Source organism: Acomys minous, assembly GCF_964271855.1.
Source record: "Acomys minous genome assembly, chromosome: 2".
Classification (NCBI taxonomy): Eukaryota; Metazoa; Chordata; class Mammalia; order Rodentia; family Muridae; genus Acomys; species Acomys minous.
In genome coordinates, this window is record NC_140484.1 from 27,966,629 (window position 1) to 27,991,971 (window position 25,343).

At 41.4% G+C, this 25,343-nt stretch overlaps 1 protein-coding gene and 1 long non-coding RNA gene across 4 annotated transcripts in view; one reads left to right on the plus strand and one right to left on the minus strand.

Moving 5' to 3' along the window:
* The window catches only part of LOC311590425, a 136,885-nt gene that overhangs the window by 32,037 nt on the left and 79,505 nt on the right, over positions 1–25,343 (plus strand). The gene's annotated exons all lie outside the window — the stretch shown is intronic.
* Positions 1–25,343, minus strand: part of A1CF (APOBEC1 complementation factor) — an 80,514-nt gene that overhangs the window by 19,848 nt on the left and 35,323 nt on the right. For all 3 annotated transcript variants that reach the window (XR_014777383.1, XM_084772601.1, XM_084772600.1), the window contains exons 3-7: positions 20,759–20,893; positions 18,670–18,800; positions 9,735–9,973; positions 5,380–5,544; positions 125–222 (exon numbers count right to left, since the gene is read on the minus strand). Coding sequence is in view for 2 of the 3 variants with exons in the window: in XM_084772601.1 (XP_084628727.1) it covers positions 125–222; positions 5,380–5,544; positions 9,735–9,973; positions 18,670–18,800; positions 20,759–20,893 (768 nt within the window). In the remaining variant the exon portion in view is untranslated. The remainder of the gene's footprint in view (positions 1–124; positions 223–5,379; positions 5,545–9,734; positions 9,974–18,669; positions 18,801–20,758; positions 20,894–25,343) is intronic.

Genomic DNA, 25,343 nt, shown 5'->3' on the forward strand with positions numbered 1-25,343 from the left:
AGCTTCTGTGCCAGCAATGGGGAAAGGTGGGGGTAACACAGACTGTGGAGATCACTCTTTGGTACAGCACGCCTGTGGCATGCTGAGACGGATTTTGTACATATTTTCTTTTCTTCTACATTACCTTGCCATTTAAAGCTTTCATGGCTTCAATTGCATCTTCTCTGTTGCTGAAATGCACAAAAGCATAGTCTCGGATCTTCTTCACACGTTCCACAGCACCTGTAGATATAACGACAGCAGCACCATTAGCAACCTTGAGACAATGATGGGGCTAGCTTCCATGGTGTAAGCATCTGGTGAGGCTCTTTTGTGTGTCCAGGTTTAGAATTCTGTATAGTCAACATAAGCTTTTGCTTGCCATGAAAATAGTTATAATCTAATTTATTATAAGTTATCATAACATGAATTGTGTTTTCTATTTCCTATATTATAAGAAATTTAAGAGTAAGAATGGCATCTTAGTAAGAAGGTATAAAATATAAAAGGTAAGAACTATAAAAGATAATAATACTCTATAGAAGATAAAGTGTTATTAAATTGACTTGAACTCAATTAGGGTTACCTTATAAACATATATTTAACTCATTTACTTCAAAAGACTGTTCTGTCTGGGAGTTTCAAAGTGAGGTATGGGAGTAAGAAAGTGCAAGTGGAGCTAGAGCAAGGTGGTAGGAACAGGGGACTAGTACACACAACCAGGAGAGGAACATCTATCAACTGGCTGCTGAAGTCTTCCCAAGACTGTTGTGGAGAAGAAACAATGCTGTGCAATAATTCACGGATGTGGGAGAAAGCACAGTTTCCCAGCATATCCCTATTGGTCAAATTTCACCCCGGGAGTATTAGCTATGCCCCTGACCCCCGAGTCTGGGTTAGTGTAACTACTTGGGATGCTTGTTCCCATGTCCTGTGGTGAAGCATTCATCCAAGTCTGCTGGAAAGAGAAGGAAACTCTGGTCACACAGATAGCCAATGTCACAGTCATCTGCTGTAGTGTCTGGGACCCATCCTTTACAGCTCAGTGCTATTTTTCTTAGCTCTAAGATCACACAAAGCACAACATTTCAAGGTCATTTGCTGGTAAGTGATCATGATGTCAGTGTAGTCTGATCCTGCACACTGTAGAAGCCTGAGGTAAACAGTAACTCATGACCATTAGAGATGTCACACTCAGTCCCCTGAAACTACCCTATTTTACTTTCTCTATAAGAAAATTGGAATTAGGGGAGATTTTTAGGAATGTGGTCTGCTAATGTCTGTTTAATTAATTTGATTTTACTTTTGTGTAAATATAAGGAGGCTATGGCAGAGGGGGATTTATATTTCACACAGGACACAGCTAAGGTCTAGAATCTCATGTCCTATACCCTTAATTAATTCCTTTATTTTAAAAAATGTTGCTTCTGAAAGACCATCTGAAATCCCAGGTAATTTCGGCTTGTAGTATGGAAAGGTTGAAAATAAGTTAGATATCTACTAATTCTAACTTGTTTCTTCATACAGATGAGTTTATGGACATGCACAAGGATTTTCTTTAAAGACATCAGTATTTTGCTACTGTAGAAATAAGAAAGTAAAACAAGACACATTTTCTCAGAAATGATTAACTTTGATATATTTATAGAAACTTCATTGAGTCTTTAAAGAGCTCAGAATATACTTATGCATTCACATGGAAGTATCCAAACCCTATTGTCTGCTTCTAAAATGTATAACAACATAAAATATGAGTGTCTATTTTAAATATCTCAACCCACATATAAGTACACACAAACTCAAGTACCTCTATCCAGAGATACTGTGGAAAGGTGTATACCAAACTGATAAAAAAATAGTTACTTTGCGACGGAAGAGAAATCTTGGGGGGAATAAAAATATTTTATATATTTATTGTATTTTTAATTACATGGTCATGTGTGTATGTGTTTGTGTGGTTGTATGCATGTGAGTGCAAAACCTGTGGTGGCCAGCAGATGGTGTTAGAGCCCATGGAGATCCAGTTACAGGCAGATGAGAATCAGCTCACATGGATATTAGCAACTGAATTGGGGTCTCCTGCAAGAACAGTGCACGCTTTTATTACTGAATCATCTCTTCAGCCCCAAGAATGAAAACTTTTTTTTTTCTTTTTCAAGACAGAGTTTCTCTGTACAGCTTTGGATGTCCTGGACTCACTTTGTAGACCAGGCTGGCCTCAAACTCACAGTGATTGGCCTGACTCTGCCTCCCTGAGTGCTGGGATTATAGGTGTGTACCACTGTGCCCAGCTAACGTTAGCCAAGTTAGTTTAGTTTGTTGTGTAAAAACATCCAGAAGGCAGCCTACCTTATGTTTATGTAGAAAGACTGCTGTACATATAGATGGTATCATGTGAAAAAAAAGTTGTTGCACAAAGATGCTTATTGTTATCTTTTAAACATCCTGTTGCTCACTCAGTTTTCTAAGCAAAACTTTTCTTTAGTTGATGGTTAAGTGGAAACTTGTTTCTCTACCTCTGAGTACTCTGGTTATCTTCCAGCTCTCATTAACCTGGCATCTTTTTGAGAGGCTGGTTTTTCTTCATTTGTCCCTAGTTCTCAGAGTCAATGTGATATAACACAATTCTCAGGATGACTAGGAAGTGGAGAAAATCCTTTCCCTATCAGACTTCAGTTGTTCTCTCAGACTCAGGGTCACTAAAGCATTTAGAGCTCACATTCTACCACATGGTTCAATGACAGTGAATTACCTTCCTTTGGAACAATGGGAAACATGTAATCTAAGGATAATTTTTTTATTTTAATTGCAGTAGTTTTCTTTTCCCTCCCCTTAGTATCTAGCTCTTAGCTTCTTATGACAATAATTATACAGAACAAAATTATCTGGCCAGACTCAAAAATATAAATAAATAAAGGCATGTGAGCCTATGAAGCAGAGGGCATATAATTAGCAGAGCCTTTAGGCCAGTATCCCCATTCCTTGAGTGCTGGATGGAGTGATGACCATGAGCCCATTCCACACCTTGTCTTGGGAAATGAGAACTACAGAATCATCTGGGATGCCCTCCATACCTCCACTCCACTCTGCTCTTCTGATCGATAGTTTCCCAAGAGAAAATGTTTGTTTTAGCTGTACAAAATAGCATCTTCACTTACCTCTTACCTAGTGCCAAGGATACAAGAACTAGTGAACATACACAGTACCAACGTATTGTCAATTTCCATATACCCTGTCACTCATATTAGTTATGCAGCATTTACATTGATTTGAGTGTTCTGAAATTTTTGCTATATTGAAATCATTCTGCTTTCTTTTCTGGGCAGTAATAATCAGACGCATATACTCATGGAAAGCTTCATTTATGAACATCTGAGCATAGAGAGTAAATTAGAAAATAAGGGTTTGAGTAATACAACATGGATTTCTCCTGTCTAGGTACTACCTAGGTACAACCCTACTTGGAGACCAAACAAGACCCAGTCAGGGTTCAAATGATATACAGAGTCAGATTTTCAATGAATACTCAGGTTTCTTCAGAAAACCCAATACCTTGAAAAGAAAAATTTAATATTATTTTTCTCTTTCCATAACATTTTCTAATATAGCCTCGATACACTAGACCCTTGTGCTGGAGTAAATTTGTGGCTTTAATTTTCTTTTCTCCATAGGGCAGATAGCTGCTAGCTCTTTATATTCTTTAGCCGAAGGTGAAAATAAGGAAAATATAGTAGTGGCTGGAGACATGGGAGGACGTTGGGGGAGAAGAAAGGGCAAGGGACAGAAGGGACATGTTGGCATTCATTATTTACTTACAGTTTCTGTTGTACTAAAGTCTAGGCATATCTACCTTAAATATGCAGACCGGACTGGTCATCATTCACTATAAAAAAGAATCAGTCTTTTGGCAGTCTCATTCCAACCTCTTTCAAAACAGAAGCACCGTTTTAATTGGGTGGGAAAATAGGTATTATTCACTCTGGGAAAAACAATCCCCACCCCAGAACGCACGAAACATACACACATGCGTACAAGTTCCTATCCACGCACAACCCCATCGGTCTTCAGCAGTCATCTACGTGTGACCCCTCTTAAACACGGCTTTTCTCTGCGTTCCAAGAGGAGGAGGATTTAGCTATTACTTCTCCGTAAATGCCTTCCACACACACAGCTCACATCTGTTAGTTCCTCCTGCAGTGGGTGGCATGTTGGAGCTGCTGAGGGAGCAGCAGCTGCATGAATGAATGAATGCATGGAAAGAGGATGGACGCGTGCGTGGGTTTGTGAAGCTGTTAAATCTGGGGCCTGCCAGCTGCTAGCTGTGCAACTATCTTACTGCTCTGGGCTCTGTTTTTCGAGTTATAGGAAATAATAGACACCAAGAAGGAACCTCTGTGGTAGAGTTATTGTGATGAATAAACGGCATGTGATGTGAACACGCCCACTCTAATTCTAGCGGGGTTTTTTTTTTTTCAGTTTCTGTAGTAGCTATGGATTCACAGCTGTTGGTATGTAGCCACACCATGATACTAAATGTCAGGGAAGGCAGAGTTCTTGAAGCTGAAGGAAGATAAATGTTTGAGTAATCTTTATGAGGAAAAAAAAAATGGTACCCCTACCAATTAGCTGTAGAGTAAACCATACACTTATCGACCTGTTATACACGTACCATCATATCCACTTACAGTTGGAAACAGACAGTCTAAGACTGTGAATATTATCAGGAGGCTTAACATGACAGCACCGTGGCCTGTGCTTGTCAGCATCCTATAGAACTTGCCAGAAATGCAAGAAACTCTCAGTTGTGGGAAGATGTTTCCATGATAAACACAGTTGGTGTGACTGAGTACATTCTCAGACATACAAATGGAAATGACTGCAGATGCTTTTGGTTGCCCCCAGGACAAGTTGCTATAGCCGGCATGGGGTAGGCATAGACCTTGCATGTTGCTCAATATTCTGAAATCTATCAAGGATAATTTGCTCCATAATGTCATTAGCAAAGAGGTTGGGAAATCTTGTATTAGAGGTAGGACCTCAAACCTCCAATAAGAACCAAGCGTCATTAACATAGTAAATGTTTACTTAGTTCTTAGTCTGAGGGTCTGGGGACAGAGAGAGGCTAAATGAAGGAAGAAGAACTCAAAGAATTTTGTTTAGCAGAGGCAGTGTGTATTTATTAAATAACTATCCGGGTCAATATAAATCATACTATTCCTAAATGCTATAGGGCCACATGTCTCTTTTGGATCCCCAAAATGAGGAAATCACTGAACAATACACAACCAATTAGGAGAAAGGGCTAAATAAAAGCTATTCTCTTCAACATTGTGGTTAATGGCCTCCGTCACAAGTGCTTTCAAAGTACGTTTTGAAGAAGCAATTGCGCATGCGTCCTACCTGGTTTAATACTGTTGAATTCCTTTTCAATCATCTCCTCTGAGGTAGACAGCATGAGGTTCCTTACATACAGGATTTTCACTGAAGACATAGTGTCTTCATCAACTTCGACCTCAGGCTCTGCCCAGTCTACTGCGATAGGATGTCCCCACAACTGAATTCTTCCTGTTGACAATGAGGATCAGAAGACTGATTAATTATTTAGAGATCATCACAGCGTCTCAGCCCACGCTGATGGACTTTTAAACGGAACTGACCCTTAAGGGCTTAAATGACTAAGACCACTGAAAAAGATTATTATTGATTTTAAGACATTCAAATGATGCAAGAGTTGGACAGAAGAGACTTCCGTGTGTGACCAATGGCTTATGATAATGATTGAATGTAGAGAGAGGTAGGATGTGGTTTGAAATGGAGCAGAAGTGAGGAAGCGGTGGGCACATCTGACTCTCAGGACAGCTTTTTACAAGGGTGGGGGAGGGGCGGGGGATAGATTTTTAAGGTGAGATAATGAAAGGGGGAGAAAGGCAAAAAGTGGATTTAGGGTTTAGACACAAAGTCTGACTCCATGAACATTAAGAGGTCGCTTGGATGGCATCTGCTGTAGTTGGAATGTGTTGTCTCGTAGGCAGACACCACCACCCACACACACAAATGAATGGGGTGGGTGTGGCCAAGCATTCTTCTGTTCTCAGTCCCTCATACTTGATCCAGGATTTAGACCAACTGTGTCCCTTCCACATCCTCTGTCTGAATATAGGCAATGTGGGAACCCAGAGAGAATGTCTTTTTAAAAATCCCAGTTCAGAGAAGACATAGGAAAAAGTTGATGGTAAGAAATTTAACTTGCCAGGTGGTGGTGGCACACGCCTTTAATCCCAGCACTCGGGAGGCAGAGGCAGGCAGATTGCTGTGAGTTCAAGGCCAGCCTGGTCTACAAAGTGACTCCAGGACAGCCAACGCAGAGAAACCCTGTCTCGAAAAACAAAAACAAAAAAACAAAACAAAACAAAACAAACAAAACAAAAAAAATTAATTCATCTTAAAAGAATAGTTGTTGCCTGAATCAGTACATGTTCCTGAACCCCTACAGTCGTAATCAACTGGTTGTTTCCTCACTATTCTGAGTGTTTCCCATGAGCCCCTCAGTTCTTTCTTATTGTGACCTTGTAGAAAGATGCACAACACCCAGTTTTACAGTTTCAAAGTGGGCCACTTAACAGTAATTCCCTTTTCCTACTTCTTGCCCCTCTGAGTTTTGCCACTCCACAGCCACATCCCTGGAGGTTCTGTGTTGAAGTGATAGGATAAAGATGAGAAATAAACTCAATTTCCAAACTGTATGGAAAATCTGGTTTTTTTTTTTTTTTTGAAGCAAGCTGTACCTTGTAGGGAGCACAGACCTCAACGGAACAAAATCAGGAGTTATTAGTGTTGGGAAGGATTATTTGTGCAATTATTACACAGGGAAAACAAATATCCATCCTTTTATTCCTTAAAAAATCAATCATAGTCTTTGACAGAGGTGCCCACAGCATACAAACAGAAAGCATCGTTTCTTTAATAAATAGCACTTGGGGGGCGGGGGCATCGGCATCAGGCATAGCGGTACTTGTGAGGCAGAGGCAGGAGGAGCTCAAGTTTGAGGTCAGGTTGGGCTAAACAACAAGACTTTTAAAAAAGTACTGGGTAAAGTGACTTTCCTAATCCACATGTAGAAATCAAAGCCTTATTCTAAACCACATAAAAACAGCAGCTGCAAAGACAACCCAACAGTTACGAGTGAATGCTGCTTCCCTGAAATGACCTGTTTTTAATTCTGAAAACCTACAGAATAGCTCACAATTGTCTGTTAACTCCAGTTCCAGGGGATCCAGCACTCTCGTCCAGTGTCCACAGACAACAGGCACCCATTTGATGCACAGTAGTGGAAAAATAACTGAGTACAATGGCAAAATATTAAGTCTAGGTCATGGAGAGGCTAAGGATGGTCCTTCTCTTTGATTCAGAAGATTTGGCCACTGGATAATATGATATGGGAAAGCTTTGACATAGAGAAGCATCCATCACTTTAAGAGATTCAGCAGTTTCCAAATCTAACAGTCTTTCTCAAGCTTGGAAGCTATTGTCTAAATGCTGAAAGGTTATTTAGAGGACTAACTCTACTGCCATTTTGTTTTGTGCTTAAGATTGTATGCAGGAATTCAGGGACCAAAAATAAACTGACAAACCGATTGATACCTAATTGTTGACAAAGGTGACAAAGACATGTGGTGGCAGCAGAGGCAGGTAGGGGAGTTGGGGGTTGGGAGGCTCAGGGGGAATCAGGGGGGCTCAGGGGGAATCAGGGGGGCTCAGGGGGAATCAGGGGGGGGCTCAGGGGGAATCAGGGGGCTCAGGGGGAATCAGGGGGGCTCAGGGGGAATCGGGGGGGGGCTCAGGGGGATAGGGGATAAAGAGAGAAAACCTGTTCAACAAGTGACAATGGAAAAACTGGATATTCACATGAATAAAATTAGATCAGTGTCTTTCTTCTTGTCCAAAATAATCAACTCAAAGTGGATCAAAGACCTTAATTTAAAAGCTGAAAGCGCTAGTGGAAAGTATAGGGAATACATTCAAAATGCACGTGTAGGCAAGAGCTCTCTGAACAGACCTCCAGTGGCTCGGGAACTGGCCTAAGAACCAGCAAATGGGACCCCAGGATATTGAGAGGTTTCTGCATGGTGAAAGACACCATTGCTAGAGTGAACATAGCAGCCCACAGGCTGGTCAAAATCTTCACCAGCTATACTTCAGCAAGATGCGTAGTACTCTGAACTTGTAAAAAAAGCTGCAAAAATTAAATACTCTTCCAAACTGTCATTCAACAAAAGTGCTAATGAGTGAACAATTCTCAAAAGACAAAAGAACAAAAAACCCCAAATTAGCCCATAAGTATTTTTAAAAGGGTTCAACATCCCTAGGACTGCAATATGTATATTATAATTACTTTGAAGGATGACTGAAATGGCAAATATCAATAAATCCGACAGTAAACTCTGGCAAGCATGTGGGAAAGAGGAATCCTTATCCATTGCTGATGGGATACAAACTGGAAATTACAGAAATCACAGTGACAGCTTCTAAGAATTAAAGAGAGAACTATCATGTTATCCAGCCATATCACTCCTAGGCATCTACCAAAAGGACTCCACAGTCCACTGGACACATGGCTGTGTCTACTGCTGCTCTATTTATGATATCAAGGAACAAGACCCAGCCGAGAGGTCCACCAACAGATGATTGGACAGTCAGAGTATGGGATTTTATTCAGGTCTAAGGAAAAATAAAATTAGGGGATTTTCAGAACAACAGATGGATCTGTTTGCTCCTTAGCTTTGGCCAACTTGACAGGGACTAGACAAGTCTTGGAGAAGGGTATGACAATTAAAAGAACTGCCTCCATCACACTGGCTGGTGGATGTGTCTGAAGAGCGTTTTCTTGATTGCTAGTTGATGGAGCAGGGCCTAGTGCCCTGTGGGTTGGGATGCCATCCCTGGGCATGTGGTTCTAGGTTATATAAAAGAGGTAGATGGATGTGAGCCAGCAAGCCGGCTAGAAAATAGGACCTCTGAGGTCCCTGCTTCTATTTCTGCCTCCAGGATTCTGAGTTTGATGGACTGTGGAGCCTTTAAACCAAATGAACCCTTTCCTACTCCAGTTGATTTTGGTCAGTATTTTATTACCGCAACAGAAAAACAATCTGGAATATATGATATTAAAGAGGAGGACGCCTGCCTCTGCCTCCCAAGAGTTGGGATTACAGGTGTGCACTACCGTGCCCAGCTAAACCGCGACCTCTCAATATTTGCTTGCACTAGTCTGATCCAGGCGCCGTTGTTGGGTTATTAAATTAATGTACTGATGCTTGGTGCTCACATGTGTTGTTGGCGTGCCTAAGCAGAGCTGCTGAGGAAGAACGTTTATGTTTCTTATCTCCAATTAGAAGGAAATATTTGAAACTGAGAAATGCATTGAAAGCATGCCTGTCCGATGTCCTTGGGATGGTGTGTGTCTACACTGTGAAAGGTAACAGCCCAGTTTAACTAGATTGTGAGCATAAGCTATATGCAACTGTATATCTGTGATGGATTTGCTTAATTACTCTATAGGATTGCTGTCGATCAAAGCTCTCCTGATGCACAGATGTGTAACTTTCCAAAGCAGGTCTGTAAAAACTTTGGGGAACTGAATCAATTGTGAGGAAAAACAAGCAAGATGAAGAGCTTAAAGGCAGCCCAACAGGGAGGCTCAATCAGTGCATGCACGGGGCTGCTGTCTGTATGGAGTCCTGCTCAGGAGCTAAGTGTACCTGGGAGGAGCCTCCTCCTAGCCATTGCGGCTGCGCGATGACTCTCGTATTCCACAAAGGCGAAGCCCCGGTTTTTGGTTTTGTCTGCAGCGCTTGGGTAGACGATGACGTCAACAACTCCTTCTGTGACCTTTTTCATCTCCGATAAGATTTCTTCTCTCTTTTTGGTTTTGGGGATTCCTCCCACAAACAACCGGCAGTTGTCCACACTGGCACAGACGCCTAGGAGACGGCCATTCCTAAGAGAGGAAAAAGCAGTTTTCATACGTGAGACTCCATGTGCATTGGAGGGCAGTGGCAGAAGGTGCAAACGTGTAACACTTTCAAAGACAGTGTGGTTTCTCTAGAGAGGTCAGAAGATGTTGCGATATAGACTGCTACCTCTCTGCCTTTTCTTTTGTGGTCACAGGGCCTTGCCATGTGCTACAGAGATTCCACCACTGACTATATAAACAGTCCTGAACCTCTGAACTTCTTAAGAAAGAAAAATAGATTAAAAAGCTGGCTGGTACCTGGGCTCTTTAGGCTGGATGTGCGTTCACGCCTTGCCATCCGTTCTTTGCACTTCCGGATGTCCCAGCACCAAGGCAGCTATACCGGGCCCAGCTCCTCACTTCACCCACTTACCCTGTGCTACTGGAGTTTGCTGTTTTTCATGATTTGTGTAGATTATCACTAAGCCGGGAAGCTCTTCTGATATGATTACCATTACAAATGCACCCCTCCCTAAAAACAAAATTACAAAGAGCCAGCAAGATGGCTGAGTGTGTAAAGTTCCTTGTTAGTAAGCCTGGTCATCTGAATTCTGTCTCTAGACTCACACGGTGGGAGGCTAGAACGAATTCCCACAGGCTGTCCTTTGACCCCCACACTCATGGTGGGTATGTACACACACAAAACAAAGTGAAATTGAAATAGTCTCTTGTCTGTAAAAGATTTTCTTACGTTATCTTATTCATCCCATACAAAAGAGCCTGCAAGATGAGCAAAACAGATATTATTTCTATTTTATAGGCAATGAACTTGAGATTCCAAGAAATTAAGTGATTTGGTTACAGTCTTATTGATTCTGAGGGGTGCAACTGGCCCTGGGACCTCCATTTACTCTATGTTGCGGAGTTGCCTATTAGTAAGATGAAGGATGCCCTCATGGGTATGTACATAACTGTTGACTAAACAGTGCCCCTCTTGGATAGAGCCTAACAAACAGAGGTGAGGCCCTAACCGTAGGTATGAAGATGGGCACTATCAGTTAAAACCTCATCAAGCTGGAAATGAGCAGTGTCTCCCATCTCCACTGAGATGACATTTGCCTGTGCCTGGTCATGGCCTCATTATGAACCATAGTATATTATCCTTGGCTCTTTTAAGGTGCTTTTCCATTTTTACAGTTATGCATATTTTGCCCACATGTATGTATGTGTTTGGGAACCAAGTCATCTGTAAGAGTGGCGTGTGCCCTTAACTTCTGAGCCATCTCTCCAGGCCAACACCCCTGGTTCTTGACCAGTTAGTGCCAATAAACAATTGTCAGGTCATCCAAAATGTGTTCTCCTTTCTAAATGTCGCTTAAGAGTGGGCAGTGTTCTTCCCGAGAAACTAGTAAACGGAAGATGGACTTTCCCACTGAAGGAGGCTCTACAGCCACTACCAATAGTAGCAAAGAAGAACAGTTAGCATTAGGAGCACTTCGCATTACACTGCTCAGGTTTATTCATTTTTTAAGAATATAAGAATCAGTATGTTAGTTCATTGTGTTTTTAAAAATGTGTAGAAAATCTGGAAAGACTATCAAATATCAACATAGTATTTTAGGCACTAGGCTTATGGATGAATAGTTTAAATTGTTGTACCATTTAAAAAAATATTTCCTATATGTTAAATATTAGGCATTGTCAAGCTCATCTTACTCTTGCAATGTTTCCCAAGAAGGCTTCCTGTTGTTTGTTTGTTTGATTACTCCATCCTATTTTATTTCGTCAGGAGCTCATGCATCTCAGGCTGCTTCCAAACTCACCATTTGTCCAGCTATGGCCTTGAACTCCTAACCTTCCTCCTCCCTTTCTCAAGGGCTGAAAGTGCAATTGTATACCGCCATCCTGGCTTATATGATTCCTGGATCAAAACCCAGGCTTTGTGCACTCTGCCAAAGGAGTCCCACCTCCAGCCCCCAGCTACGTGCATTTTACATTTTACTTAGGAAAGCACAAATACTTCTCTCACTTCTTTAGAGACCGTTTTATTTTTGATGGTTAGTGGGCTGCTCTGGTATCAGTTGCTATCAGGAGAGAGTCTAGAGTTTCTAAATGCATATGGCTGGTCAACATCCTTTCCCAGAATTGCCTGGAGACAAAATACCATTTCTCACAAGCTAAGGACATGACTTTAATGTCTCCAGAAGCCAAGCATTTAGAGGATGCTCCGTGAATATTTGATGGGGAGGAAGATGATGTGATAACTGTGGGTCTTTTCTGGGTAATAGCCTCATCCATCCCCTGAGAAATGGTGGCTGACAGCAAAGTAAAGGTTATTGTTCCTTTCTGGAAGAAAGGCTTTCTCTCTGGCAGACTGACAAAGGCAGAGTCGAGGTTGTGAAGGTAGCTCTGCGGTCTCTTCCTGACTGGTTCACGTTGAACTTATCTTACCCCATAATTTGTAAAGGTTCTCTGTGCCTTTACCTTGCTTCCGGCTTCCAATAGGAGATTGGCCTGTGATCGTGGCCACTTTTTTTTTTTCAAATTCTGTATCACACTTTCTCCTTTCCTCCCTGTCCCCCATCATTCCCACAAGTGCCAGTCAACTTTCAGAGAGAGCACCTGCTCCTTCGAAGCACAGAGATTTAAGTACCTTATCTTTGTTACTTTGATGACACTCTGTGAGATAGGAGTAATTTCATCTGTTTTATAGAAAAGACAGTGAGATTTACTGAGGAGACTGTTAATGAAGTCATCCTGGTGGCATAATGATATTTTTCATACCTTCTATATTTTCAATAGCATTGGCAGGACCAGTATTTAATGATGGGTTGAATAGATACAGCTAGCTGTCAGCCTCCTACAAAGCCAGTTCTACGTACATTTCAAGTTAAAAGGTACTTTGGGATAGCCCTTACTGATACTGTGTCTATGTTTCATAGACTGGGGGATGGGGAATCTTCCCATTCCTGAAACCACATAACTAGGATCTATAGCCACAGTACATAAATTCTGCTGCCTTAATCTAGCAGAATGCTTTTTAAAATGGTATAATTTTTAAAACATATTTTTAATTTATTGTATTTTTAAATTAATGTATCCACTTTACATCCAGGTCATAGCCCCCTCCCTCCTCTCCTCCCAGTCCTATCTGCCTCCTCCCTCCCTCCTTAGGAAAAGGAAACCCCCTCCCCCCTCATACACCCCTCCCCCCCCCCCCCCCCCCCCCCGCCGCTCCCTACCTACCCCATCTCATCAAGTTACACCAGGACTGAGTTAATTCTCCTCCCCTGTGGCCTGGCAAGGCAGTCCCACCAGGGGGAAGTGATTGAAAAGCAGGCAACAGAGTCTATATCAGAGACAGCCCCTGCTCCCCTTACTGGTGGACCCACATGAAGCCAGGGCTGCTCATAGGCTACATCTTTGTAAAGGCCTAGGTCCAGCCCATGCATTGTCTTTTGTTGGTGTTTCAGACTCCGCAGGCTCCTCTGGGCCCTGGTTAGCTGTCTCTGTTGGTCTCCTTGTGGAGCTCCTGTCACCTCTAGGTCCTTTTATTCTTCCCCCGACTTTTCCATTAGACTCCTTATGCTTTGTCCAATGTTTGGCTATGAGTCTCAGCATCTGTTAAAACTTATTTTTTTTAAAAAAAATTATTTATTTAATTTTATATTTATGTGTGAATACCTGCACATGTGTATGTGTACCATATCTGTACCTGGTGCCTGAGACGCAATAAGATGAGGTCAGAGTTCTTGAAACCGGAGTGACAGACAGCTGTTATTCTTAGTGTGGATGCTGGGAACTGAACCTAGGTCCTCTGCAAGAGCTTCAGGTGTTCTTAACCTCTGAACTATCTCTTCAGCCCCGTATATGTTTTTGTTTGTGATTTCATTATTATAAAGTGATTTTTTAATAGCTGTAATGTTAACAGAGCAAGGTAAATTATAGTTTTTGCAATGCCCTTTCCAAGTTTGCCAGTGTATATTGTTTTTGTATGATATTTCCAGCATCTCTGCATGATGTGATCAAGTGCAAGGATAAAAGTTATGTTCTAAGAAGTCAAAAGTTTTACCAAAGGAAAATGCCCCCAGATTTTCTGATTGCGAATCCAGTCTTACACATACCACACAGATACTTTTAGGTCTACAGAAGCATGTGTGTAGGAGAAGGCCTGTTTGTGCTTCCTCCAAGACTGTTCTAGAACCCAACCTTGAGACTGACCATCTTAGGCCGCAAAGTTGCCGCACCCAGTCATTCTTCATGTAGCTAACGAGTTTAAGAAAAATGAGCTAGTTGTTAATTGCTTCACAGGATTATGAGGATGTTTTGTGACATATGTATTCTTTATAAGAAGTAGGGACCTCTTCAGTGCCCATGACACCTGCTACTAGGAGTCACCTTCCTATCCTCCCTGGAGACCACCCTGTTGTGGGTCTCCAGCTTGCCACAGAGAAGGCCCTGCCCAAGGTTTCCCTTCTCTGTGCAAGCCTTCCGTCCTCCCGCCCCTGCTCTCCCCAGGCCCGATACTGACCTTCATTTCTCTCTGTGCTCCCTCTCTTACCCTGTTCACTCTCTTTAACTAGTTCCACTGTCTGTTCTATTTCCACTTCTGAGTGAAATTTTTTTCTTTTCTTTTATTAATTAAACATCTTTTTTACACATACATTTATATTATTACATATATACACAATAAACTACCTATAGCAACAAGAACCATGATACAACCAGGAACTATATAAATGTTACATTCTTAGTGTTTTGGCTATTTGTATTTGACAGCCTTGCAGAAAACATCTTTCCTATCTTGGTGCGTCTAAAATTCTGAGTGTAGATTACTCCATGACAGTTTGTCATTACCAATTTAATACATCTATCTAGACCTAAAAGCATCTTAACCCCTAAACAACTGAGCTTCATTGTAAAACTAAGCTACCTGGTCTTCAACTTCATCAGGGACTTGAGAAAGAATAAATTTGATTACCTAACCATTTCCCCAATTTTATTTGGGCCCCTACTAGGTATTATTCATCTTCAGTCAGCCAGAAGAAGCCTTAAGAGAATGATACCCCAATTCCTTTAAGGGTGGTTGGGTAAGTTTTTGTTTGCTTTCTTGGGATATAGAGGGTTATTATCAATGGGAGTTGGTTACAAGTTATTACTGGTCCTAGTTAGAAAGAAAACAATATTAGACTCAGTGATGTCTCTCTTTTCCCTTATCTTACATTCTTAGGTTTGGAGATAAAGGTTGAAAAGAAAGAAGGGGGAATATAGAAATATATAGGGAAGGTAGAACAAAAAGTAGATTAGTGAATCTACTCCTCAATTTAACACCTCAATTGTCACTCACAAGGTTATTTTTAATTATGAGTAAAATTTAGATGTCCTCCCTTGGGTCCTCCCTGTTACCTTCTTTGGATCTGTGAATTGTAGTATGGAACTAGACACGACTCCTAGTGGAGGGAGGGGAACACCAACCCACCCACAAAAACTTCCACCCAAAACTTACCCTTCCTACAAGATATTTCAGGACTAAAAATAAAGCAGAGATTGAGGAAATGTCCAATTAGTGCCTGCCCCAACCTGAGATCTGCCCCATGGGAGACAGCCAACCCTTGACACAATTAACAATACTCTGCTGTGCTATGCCTAGCATGGCTGTCCTCTGAGTGGCTCTACCCAGCAGCTAATGGAAACAGAGGCAGAGACCCACTCCTAACATGGGGTGGAGTGCAGAGTCATGTGGAAGAGTCGGCAGAATAGTAAAACTCAGAGCGGACAGGAACTCCACAAGAAGACCAACAGAGCCAACTAACCAGGGCGCAGGGGAGCCTGTGGAGGCTGAAGCTCCAACAAAGGACAATGCATGGGCTGGACCTAGGCCCCCTACACAGATGTAACTGAAGGGCGGCTTGGTCCTCATATCAGTCCCTTACTAAGGGGTATAGGGCCTGAACTCTGATGACTGCTTTTAGGTCACTTTCCCCTAGCGATGCTACCTCTGACAAGCCATGGAAAAAGAGGATGTTCTCAGTCCTGATGCAAGGTGACATGCTGGGGTGGGTGGGTAGTGGGGATTCCCCTCCTCTGAGTAGTAGAGGAAGGGAGCTAGGGGAAGCAGGGAGTGACAGAGGGACTAGGAGGAGAGGAGGGAGGGGGCTATGACCAGGATGTAAAGTGAATAATTAGTAAAAATTTTAAAAAGAAAAAAAAATAGAAGTAGGGACAATACTAGAGAGGAGGCCACTCTGTCAGTGTTCATCAAGTGAAGATTCTGTCAATTTTAAGGTCCATCCTCATTACAGAAAAGGGATAAATGTGGTAACTTTTGTCATCTGTTGGCCACTATGTTCTAAACACTGCATTAAGTTTTCAAGACTCTTTGAATTATCTCTTCGGTTAAGCCTGGGAAATGGAGAGATGGGTCAGTATTTGAAGCAAGAAGCAAGTATTGTTCTTTCAAATGACCCAATTTGATTCCCAGGATCCTTGTAGGTCAGCTCACAACTATCTGTAAGTCCAGCCACAGGAGAACAGATGCCATCCTCTGGACTATTCAGACACACACACACACACACACACACACACACACACACACACACACACCCCTATACATAGGCATGCACAAACACACACATATTTAAAAACAAAGTAAAGTAAACCTTAAATGCAATTGAGGTACAAGGAAGCAACTGCTTGCTGACCCTCAAGTGAAGCTTGGTTGACCCAAAGATGTTGTTCCACTGCTGTGACTGGTGAAAGGATTTATGGCAGGTTTTTTCTCAAGTGATGGTTTCAGAAAGGCAATCTTATAAAAACAGATTGATGAGCATACATCCTCAGTTATGTCCCGGAGCCCCCCTGGAGTCTCATGGTTTTAAACGCTATAGAAATGTTATAACTACGACCCTTCTCCTTCCTCCACTCTCATACAGTTGCCCTATATCTTGCCTGAGGGGTCTGATTTTCACCTCTAAGGCCAAATGAATACCTCAACTAGAACACTTCATATGCTTCCTTCTCTCCCCTAGTCTCTCTAGCCCAACAGCACGTCCCCTCTCACAGATACCTGGACCCGAATCCCGTGTTATTTCCCCTAATTCTGGATGCAATCACATGTTAAACATGATATCTAGTCATTGCGTTTCCCCTGCTCCACCTTCCACGTATGTCTAGTTCTTAACTCTTTTGTTACTTTTTCTTGAATCACTGTCATTCCTTGTATAGATCTAGACTGTGCCTCAGCCTCCAACACGTCTTCTCTCTTTCAGCCCCTGCTCTACATAGTTCACCATGTGCAGCAGCCATAACAATGCTTTAAAACACATCAGGCCAATTAAGAATCTCTTCCAGATATAAGTGAGTATATACCATTTGAGTCTTTCTGCTTCTTTAGCCCAAGGGGCATGTCCCACGAAAGCCTTCACTTACCAGGAAACTGAGACAGAGGGGAGGACATTCTAGTGGGACTCTAGATGAGAGAAGCATGGGAGAATGGCAAAGTAGAAGGATCCAGAGGGTCCTAGAAGGCAGATAGGCAGATTTGGGCACAGGGGTCCCGCTCAAACTAAGGCACCAGCCAAGGACAATACAGGCGGTAAACCTTAAACCCCTACCCAGATCTAGACAATCGACAGAACACTCTCCACAGTAGAGTGGAGAGTGGGATATTACTTTCTCACATACTCTGGTGCCTCACCTTTGACCATGTCCCCTGGAGGGGGAGACCTGGTGGCACTCAGAGAAAGGACAGCAGGTTACCAAGAAGAGACTTGATACCCTATGAACATATACAGGGGGAGGTAATCCCCCTCAGGAACAGTCATAGGGGAGGGGAATAAGGGGAAAATGGGAGGGAGGGAAGAATGGGAGGATACAAGGAATGGGATAACCATTGAGATGTAACAAGAATAAATTAATAAAGTAAAAAACAAAAGAATCTCTTCCAATTCTAGGTCTTTATATAGTAAGTTCTGGAACTTCGGCAGGATGCTATTCACCATTTTTCTTTTTTCCTTCTGGATTTCCCCCCTGTCTTTCAAACACACCAAACAATAGGAACTTGGTACTTGCTCCTTGTTGCCTTTTTTTTTCCTTTGAATAACATTGTTTGGGTCTGCAGCATTCTTGGCTGAATTTTTCATCCAAAATGTCAGATTAAATTTTTTTTCTCATAGAGTATTTTCTTAAAACCACCACAGTAAAGTAGCACTCTCTCCATGCAACCTGACCTGTCCTTGGCTTTATGTTTTCAAGTTATTTATTTAACCTGTTATATATGTGCTCTGTGGGAACAGAGGACAACTTGATATATTTCATATATCTTGAATATTCAGTAATATCAATGACATTAGTTAATTGATAAATTTTATCACTTTCTATTCTCTTCTTCTTCTTCTTCTTCTTCTTCTTCTTCTTCTTCTTCTTCTTCTTCTTCTTCTTCTTCTTCTTCTTCTTCCTGTCTCTGTTTCTCTCTGGGGTACCCTTTCCCCTTTTCTTCTCTCCCCATGCTCATTTAATAAACTCTTCTACAACATAAAAATAAAATAAAATAAATTTTATCTCTGTAAACTTTAGTGCCTCATATAGTAATGAGGTTTAAAAAATGTATAACCTGATCATTTTTACCAAAGATCTAACATTTTATTCCTAGTTTGGCTAGCTTATGCACATACTTTGTTGTGATAGAAAAGAGGTGCAGGTGCATTTTGGACTCTGTTTGAAATAGTGGGTGAGGAACTTACCGGATTTCATAATTATTAAGCTGCTTGATTGCATTCTTGGCTTCCTGCTTGTTTGAGAATGTTACAAATGCATAGCCTCTGTTGTTGCCATTAAAATCCATCATCATCCTCATTTCATAAATTTTACCAATCTGTAATGAATACAAACAGACCATTACTATTCACATATTTATACTCCCAGAATGTATATATGCGCGAGCGCGCACGCACACACACACACACACACACACACACACACACACACACACACACACCCCACAATGCTTGCTGAACTGCCTCCTGCCATGTTTGGCATTTGTATCCATGAGGAATGGTTTGCATACTTTTATGCTGGCTTCAGATTAATTATCTAACTCCTGGGAAAAGCCAAGTTAAATACAGAAAATAAAGACAAATGGCATCTCAACCTCAGCTAACAAAATGTGCTTTTGGCCAAGCAAATGACCTTTTGTCATACAACTATCTGGAGATTTATGTAATGTCTTGGGGCCCCAAAAATGCATTTGTCATCAGAAGTAGCATTTCCTGATAGATTTGCCCATGCCTTCTGAGCTGTCTTCTAACGTCTCCGTGCTTTGACCTTTACTTGGTTATACTCTGTCACTGACATTTAAAACAGGAAACAAGGATGCTCATTTAGGACCTTGCTAAACTAACTTCCTGGCTGTCTTTTTCCCACTGCTGTTATGTCAGAATGAATAGAGCGTGTTTCGTAGGTGGTATGAGGAGCATTCTCATTTTATCAGTCTCTCTATTGAAAATGAATGCTGGCCTCACTACAACTCACAGAGGACCAGAACCTCATAGCAAAAGAGCACTTGGTCTTCATCCATCCTGCTTGACCCTAGTCACCTTCTGTACTCCAACTATCTTGACTAATACAGACCAAGCAGTTTATTGCCCCCAGCTTTTGTAAGCAGGGTGGTCCAAATATGTACAATAGGTGGTAAGAAAGGCCCATTGAGCCTGCACGGTACTTTAGTGCTTGGCTGCTCTCTGCTCGGCCATACTCTACCAAACTCCAAAGAACTCACTGAGGAGCATCTATTTCTTCTCAGGGAAAAAGCGAGCATGGTTTTTCACCTGTTCCATGTGTCTCCCATTCTCAGGGTTTTTGGTGTGTCAGCTGGGTTTCTATGCATAAAATCAGTGGCTCTGATTTAGAGGTTGCACATGGTAACACTTGATTTTGTCTTTTAGGGGGAGAGCCAAAATCTTATACTAAATGTGCTAGCTGGAAAAATATACCTGGAAAAGTATTACAAATTAACTTTCAGATTGTGTCCTTTCTATAACTTTGAGTTAATATCTACATCTACTGGGTTTCTTAGTAATCGTATAAGGACATTGATTAACCATGTCCTTATGTGGTAAGTAACTGTGTCTTACATGAACTGCTATATAAATTAATATTAAGATGTCAAATTGGAGCAATATCCTCCCATTGGCAGATTGCTACACTGTTCTGCATTGTTAGACACATTGGATTTGCAGTGATTCAGTTGCCAGTGGAGAGATTGAAGGAAGAGATATGAATTTGACAGTTGTCAGCAATGGTCATTCAAGCTGTCAGTTCAACAGGACAAAGGGCTGGGCAAAGGCAGTAGTAATAAGGGGACAGTCACCAATGGATGAGAAGATCTTAAGACTGTCCCCATTTGATGTGTGGGACTTGGAAGAGAATCATCAACTGGCCACTGGGGAGAAGGCGCAATGAGTAAAGTGCTTGCCGTGCAAGCCAGATGCAGGAGCACACATCTGTAACCCCAGGGCTCCTACAGTGAGAGTCTGAGACAGGAGAGATATGGAAGCTCATGAGCCCACTGCCCTTGTATATACATAGTGAACAATAAGAGACCCTGACTCAAACTAAATAGAAGGTGAAGACAGACACTGATGCTGTCCTCTTACCTCCACACAGGTGCTGTGTTGCCTTTGTCCACACTCACATGCATGAACATAAATGTGCCCACATTGTACACACACACTGTACACAGAGGTTTAATAAAAGGTGAAAAATAATAATAATAATAAAACAAACTGAAGAGCATGATAATTTCCTCCTGAAAGAAATTAAATTTGGACTTACTTTTTCACACAATGGTATGAGTTCATCCTCAAAAAGGTCCCGGGGAAGTTTTCCAATAAAAATCTCGCAGCCCCTTTCTGGAGGTGTAGCATCCCAGCCTGGTGGAGGACCACCATATTTTCTTTGTCCATTTTCCTGTGTGTCCAGGGAGGATGGTGTATAAGGGAGAGAAGAAAACCACAAAATCTTTATTTTCTTATTTTTGAAAAATAAGTTTAGCTAAGGACTATTTTAGGAACTATTTGACATAATAAGTAATAATAGTTGACCACCCAGAAGACAAAAGGTAAAGACCCGTCGCAGCACTTCTGCTTCAAAGGCTTGCTCAAGATAAACATGGCTGACCCTTGTGAAGGGCTGAAGAAGTTACTCAAGGATGCCCTCCCATGACTTCTCATCAATTACCACGTCTCAGAGTGAGAGCATGCACCATGAGACGGAGGAATGACTCAGAACCCACCACAAGGCTAGGGAGGGAGCCCAAACCTGTAGTGCTGCGTCTCTTCTTTTGTTTTAATAATTTATTATTTTTTGTCATTTCATTTTCCTGTGGTAGAACACCTAACTGCATCCCAGTCTCTTAGCAACTATGCAATTAGTTTGTCCTACTGTTGTACAAATAGGATCTGACAATAACTGAGGTCTGGGCCCTGATTTAACATCAAGGTTGTGTGCAGTGGCAACACTCTTAGAAGTAGAGTGTTTTGGCTCCGTTTATTCCTCACTAGAGCAGGACTTTAGGTAAATGACAACCTCTCAGCACCTTAGTTTTCTCATGTGCAAACTGCGGGCAACAGCAGCCTGTGGCCAGAGAGCAACCTTCATTTAATAGACAAGTCTTGGCTCTTGGCCCATAATCGGTGCTCAGCTGTTATTAATTCCTTTCTTTCCTCCTTGCCTAAGCCAAGCCAAGCAATGTAGAGACCCTCTAAATAGAAAAACATCAAGATTAACACTTGGAAATGTGAACTGGCTAATTTGGGAGATAGCTGCTGAAGGACTTAAGTCTGTTTTCCAAGTTGACAGGATGGTAGGCTATGTCTGCTAGTGGTGCCTCCTTACATGAGGAGCAACGGTGTCCTCGGTCCAAATAGAACTTACTTCCCTATGTCTCTCTTGAAGTAATGGATGTTCTTTTTGGAGAGGAGTGACACTGGCATTTTCCTCCAGTGCCAGGGGTTCCTCCAGGGGATAAGACCAATGTTTGAACACAATCCGCGCGACTTGCCTGCTGCAGTTCATTTGCGGGGGGAGGATACACAGGCACAGTGCACTCCAGCACAGCTAGAACTCTAGACCATCACATTTTACTGTGACTCTTAAAGGGGCCAAATGTTGCCATTCATCCCAAAAGTCACCATTAATACATTGGGCAATTTTGTGCCAGGATGCATGTAACAAACGTAATATACAGAGTAGAAAGAAAAACACCCCAGTTTTTCTACCCATCCTCAAAAGTAATTGCTGGCAGAAACTTTAGTCTCCCTTTCCCAGTGTTTCCTATTTATACTTTAAAAAGGTATGTTTTAGGGTAAGGACATTGCTTTTTGAGGTGTTTGCAGTATATTATTTAAAATAAAAAAAATAAAGCAGTTTGGAATGTCACTTTTAGTCTCTGTCTATACCAACTTCAGTCTTTTTTCTGTCCGAGTTTGCTCTAACACTCTAATCACAGTATTAAAAGATGCCTGTGATCAGGCTCACCTTTTTATTCTTAGCAATTTATGTGATGCTGCTTTAAATAATAGGACAAAAGGGTGCATTGCCTTGGTTACTTTTTTGCTTCAGGCAGTTGGGCAGATCTCATTGTATTAAACCTTTACAGCTTTGCCTACAGAGTGCTCCTCTAATTACTCACCCTACATTCTTTCCCTAGCAGCAAAACTTGGGTATCACTAACAAACTAGACAAATGACATAGTTCATCTTTCTCGTAAAGCAACAGAAAAGCATATGGCCGCCCTGAGTGCTGTATCTTTATACCTCAGCCAAGAGTTTTCTAAATGTATCAATTTGACATTGGTGAACATGGCCAAAGTTTTAATTTCTGCTTTTCTAACTAACATGTTGGAGATCAACTCCTGCATGCCACATAGTGTTCTGGCCTCAGAGCTGTGTCGTGGCCCAGGAGTCATCGATGTTCCATTTTACAGAAGACACAAGGTCAGTGAGATTATTATGTAGAGACTTCAGGGTCTGAACACAGGAAGTCAGCCTGAGCTCGTCAGCTTAAGACCTGTGTGTTATGGCATGGATGTTGGAAAGCCTAGGGACTTAGAACCAACACAGGCATCAAACCCAACATATAAAAATGTCCTGCCATTAAGCAGAGCGTGCCCCACTTCACTTAAAGCTCTTTCCAGCTCTTAGTTATTCAATAACACAGGTTTCAGGGAGAACATATCTCACCCTGATTGTATACAGAAGGGCATATTACTGATGCTACTCATCATTCCCTGGACCAAACCCTGCCATTTGGGTGATGGCTTTCCCTTTTACATTTTTTCCTCTGCATTTCAGACATTTACAACACCCGACTACTTATTGGAACACACAACATAAATTCGGCCAATATTTTAACCCCTCTGGTTGAGAAAATCAAATCCATGTTCCATAATAACAAAGGGGGCTCTTCTGGAATCTTCGATTTTTTTTTGTGTGTGAGAGTTTCCTTTGATTTGAAAAATAAACAGGCAGCGAGCAGATTGACCTTTTGAAGTCTCATTTCTATTGTCTTGGTAGCTGTAGTTGCTAAAAACAAGCGATGTATATTCTATGGCCATGAGAGTTCCATTTGCTTATGTGGTTCCGAAGTTTATTAATTGTGTTTTTGTGGTTTCTATAAACACATGAAAAAAAATGCCCAATAATAGTCTTGGGGATTGCAGAGTCCAACCAGTTTAGAGATGCCCTGAAGTTTCCGCCCTGGGAACCACCCACCAGGCCTGGAATGCACAAACAGGACAGGTCCACAGCAATTTGAAACAGGCACTGGGCATTAGTCACAGGGTCAGAATAGCTGTCCATTACTCCAAACGGACAGTGGGCTGATATTTCAGGCCCTATTTTTATAGTTGAGGAGTTTAAAATAGGTAAAGCCAGACTAGAACTGAGCTGTTCCCTTCTAGCTGGTATCCTCAGGGCCCCTTTCCTCAGCAACCCAAACATATTCATAGCTTAGAAAAGCAGACTAAAAAGTGAGAGGATGTTTTACTAAACTCTGGGAGTTTCAGCCTTTCTTTATAATCAGGTTTGCAAAAATCTTTTCTGTCTCTACACACACACACACACACACACACACACACACATAAATAGGCAGAAAGGTTTTAACTCTCTAATTAAAAACTAAAGATTTAATTCTAGCTAGAACGCTGTTTTTGTTTTGTGTGTTGCATGTTCAGGCTGCCTAGGAACTCAGTCTATGTCAGGAGTGTTTGGAATTTCCTCCTCCACAGATATTTCAAGATCTTCATGATGAAATTATGCTTACCATCTATCCCCCTGACCTTGGATAAAACCAGATCACTTTGTGTAATAGATCATCCTGGGCTTAGAATTAATGCTGAAAGTAAACTGTTTATTTTGTCCACCACTCATCATTGGTACATTTGGAAAAAAAAAAACAACACACTTCTGGGGGTTTAAAAAAAAAAAAAGTAAGCTACTTGCTTTTCTAGCTTCCCTTGCAAGTAGGACAGCTGTGATTTTAATAGTAATGATTGAGGTCTGGTACAAAATTTTAATAGTATGACTTTTAATAACATTTCAAACTTCTGTATTGAACACTTGGTGATGGCGGGTACATTTGCTTATCACCATAGGTCTGTGGTGTGCTTTTGGGTTTTTATCCAGAAGAGTTTTTCTTTAACCTGGTTATCAAAATCCAAACATTCAGCAGCAGCTAGGGGGTGGATCCTTGTGAAATGTAAATATACTCACATTTGAGCAACACTAAATGAATTCAATATCTTAACTATCTATGTATCTATCTATGTACCTATGTATCTATGTATCGTATCTCTCTCTATCATCTATCTATCTATCTATCTATCTATCTATCTATCTATCTATCATCCTTTTCTCTATATATCATCAATAATAATAAAAATGAAAAAGAGATTAGGAGAGAGAGAGAGAGTTGGGGATAAGGATATGAGAGAAATTGGAGCAAGGAAAGAAAAGGGTAGAAATTATGTCAATATAGTAACATTTATGAATTTCTCAAAAAATTTCAATTCTTAAATTTTAAGATACAGTTACTTTTTAAACAAGTTTTTTTTTTTCTGTTTAACTAGCCCAAATTACCTTGTACAGAAAGCAATGGCAACACAGCATTGGTTCACTGTAATTGAGTCAGGCACTATGTGAGTGCTTCAAACGGATTAGCTCACATAAGCCGCCCCACTTGGGAAGATGGGGAATCCAAGGCACAGAATGCACCTGTACTCATGTGCATAGTATTAGTGGCAGAGACACAAGTGTATCCTAGGGCTGTGCTTTTAATCACAGCATTATTTTCCATGGCTCATACATTATTAACCCATATAAATTCATTTTATAGGAGGAAACAGCGTTCAGAAACTTTT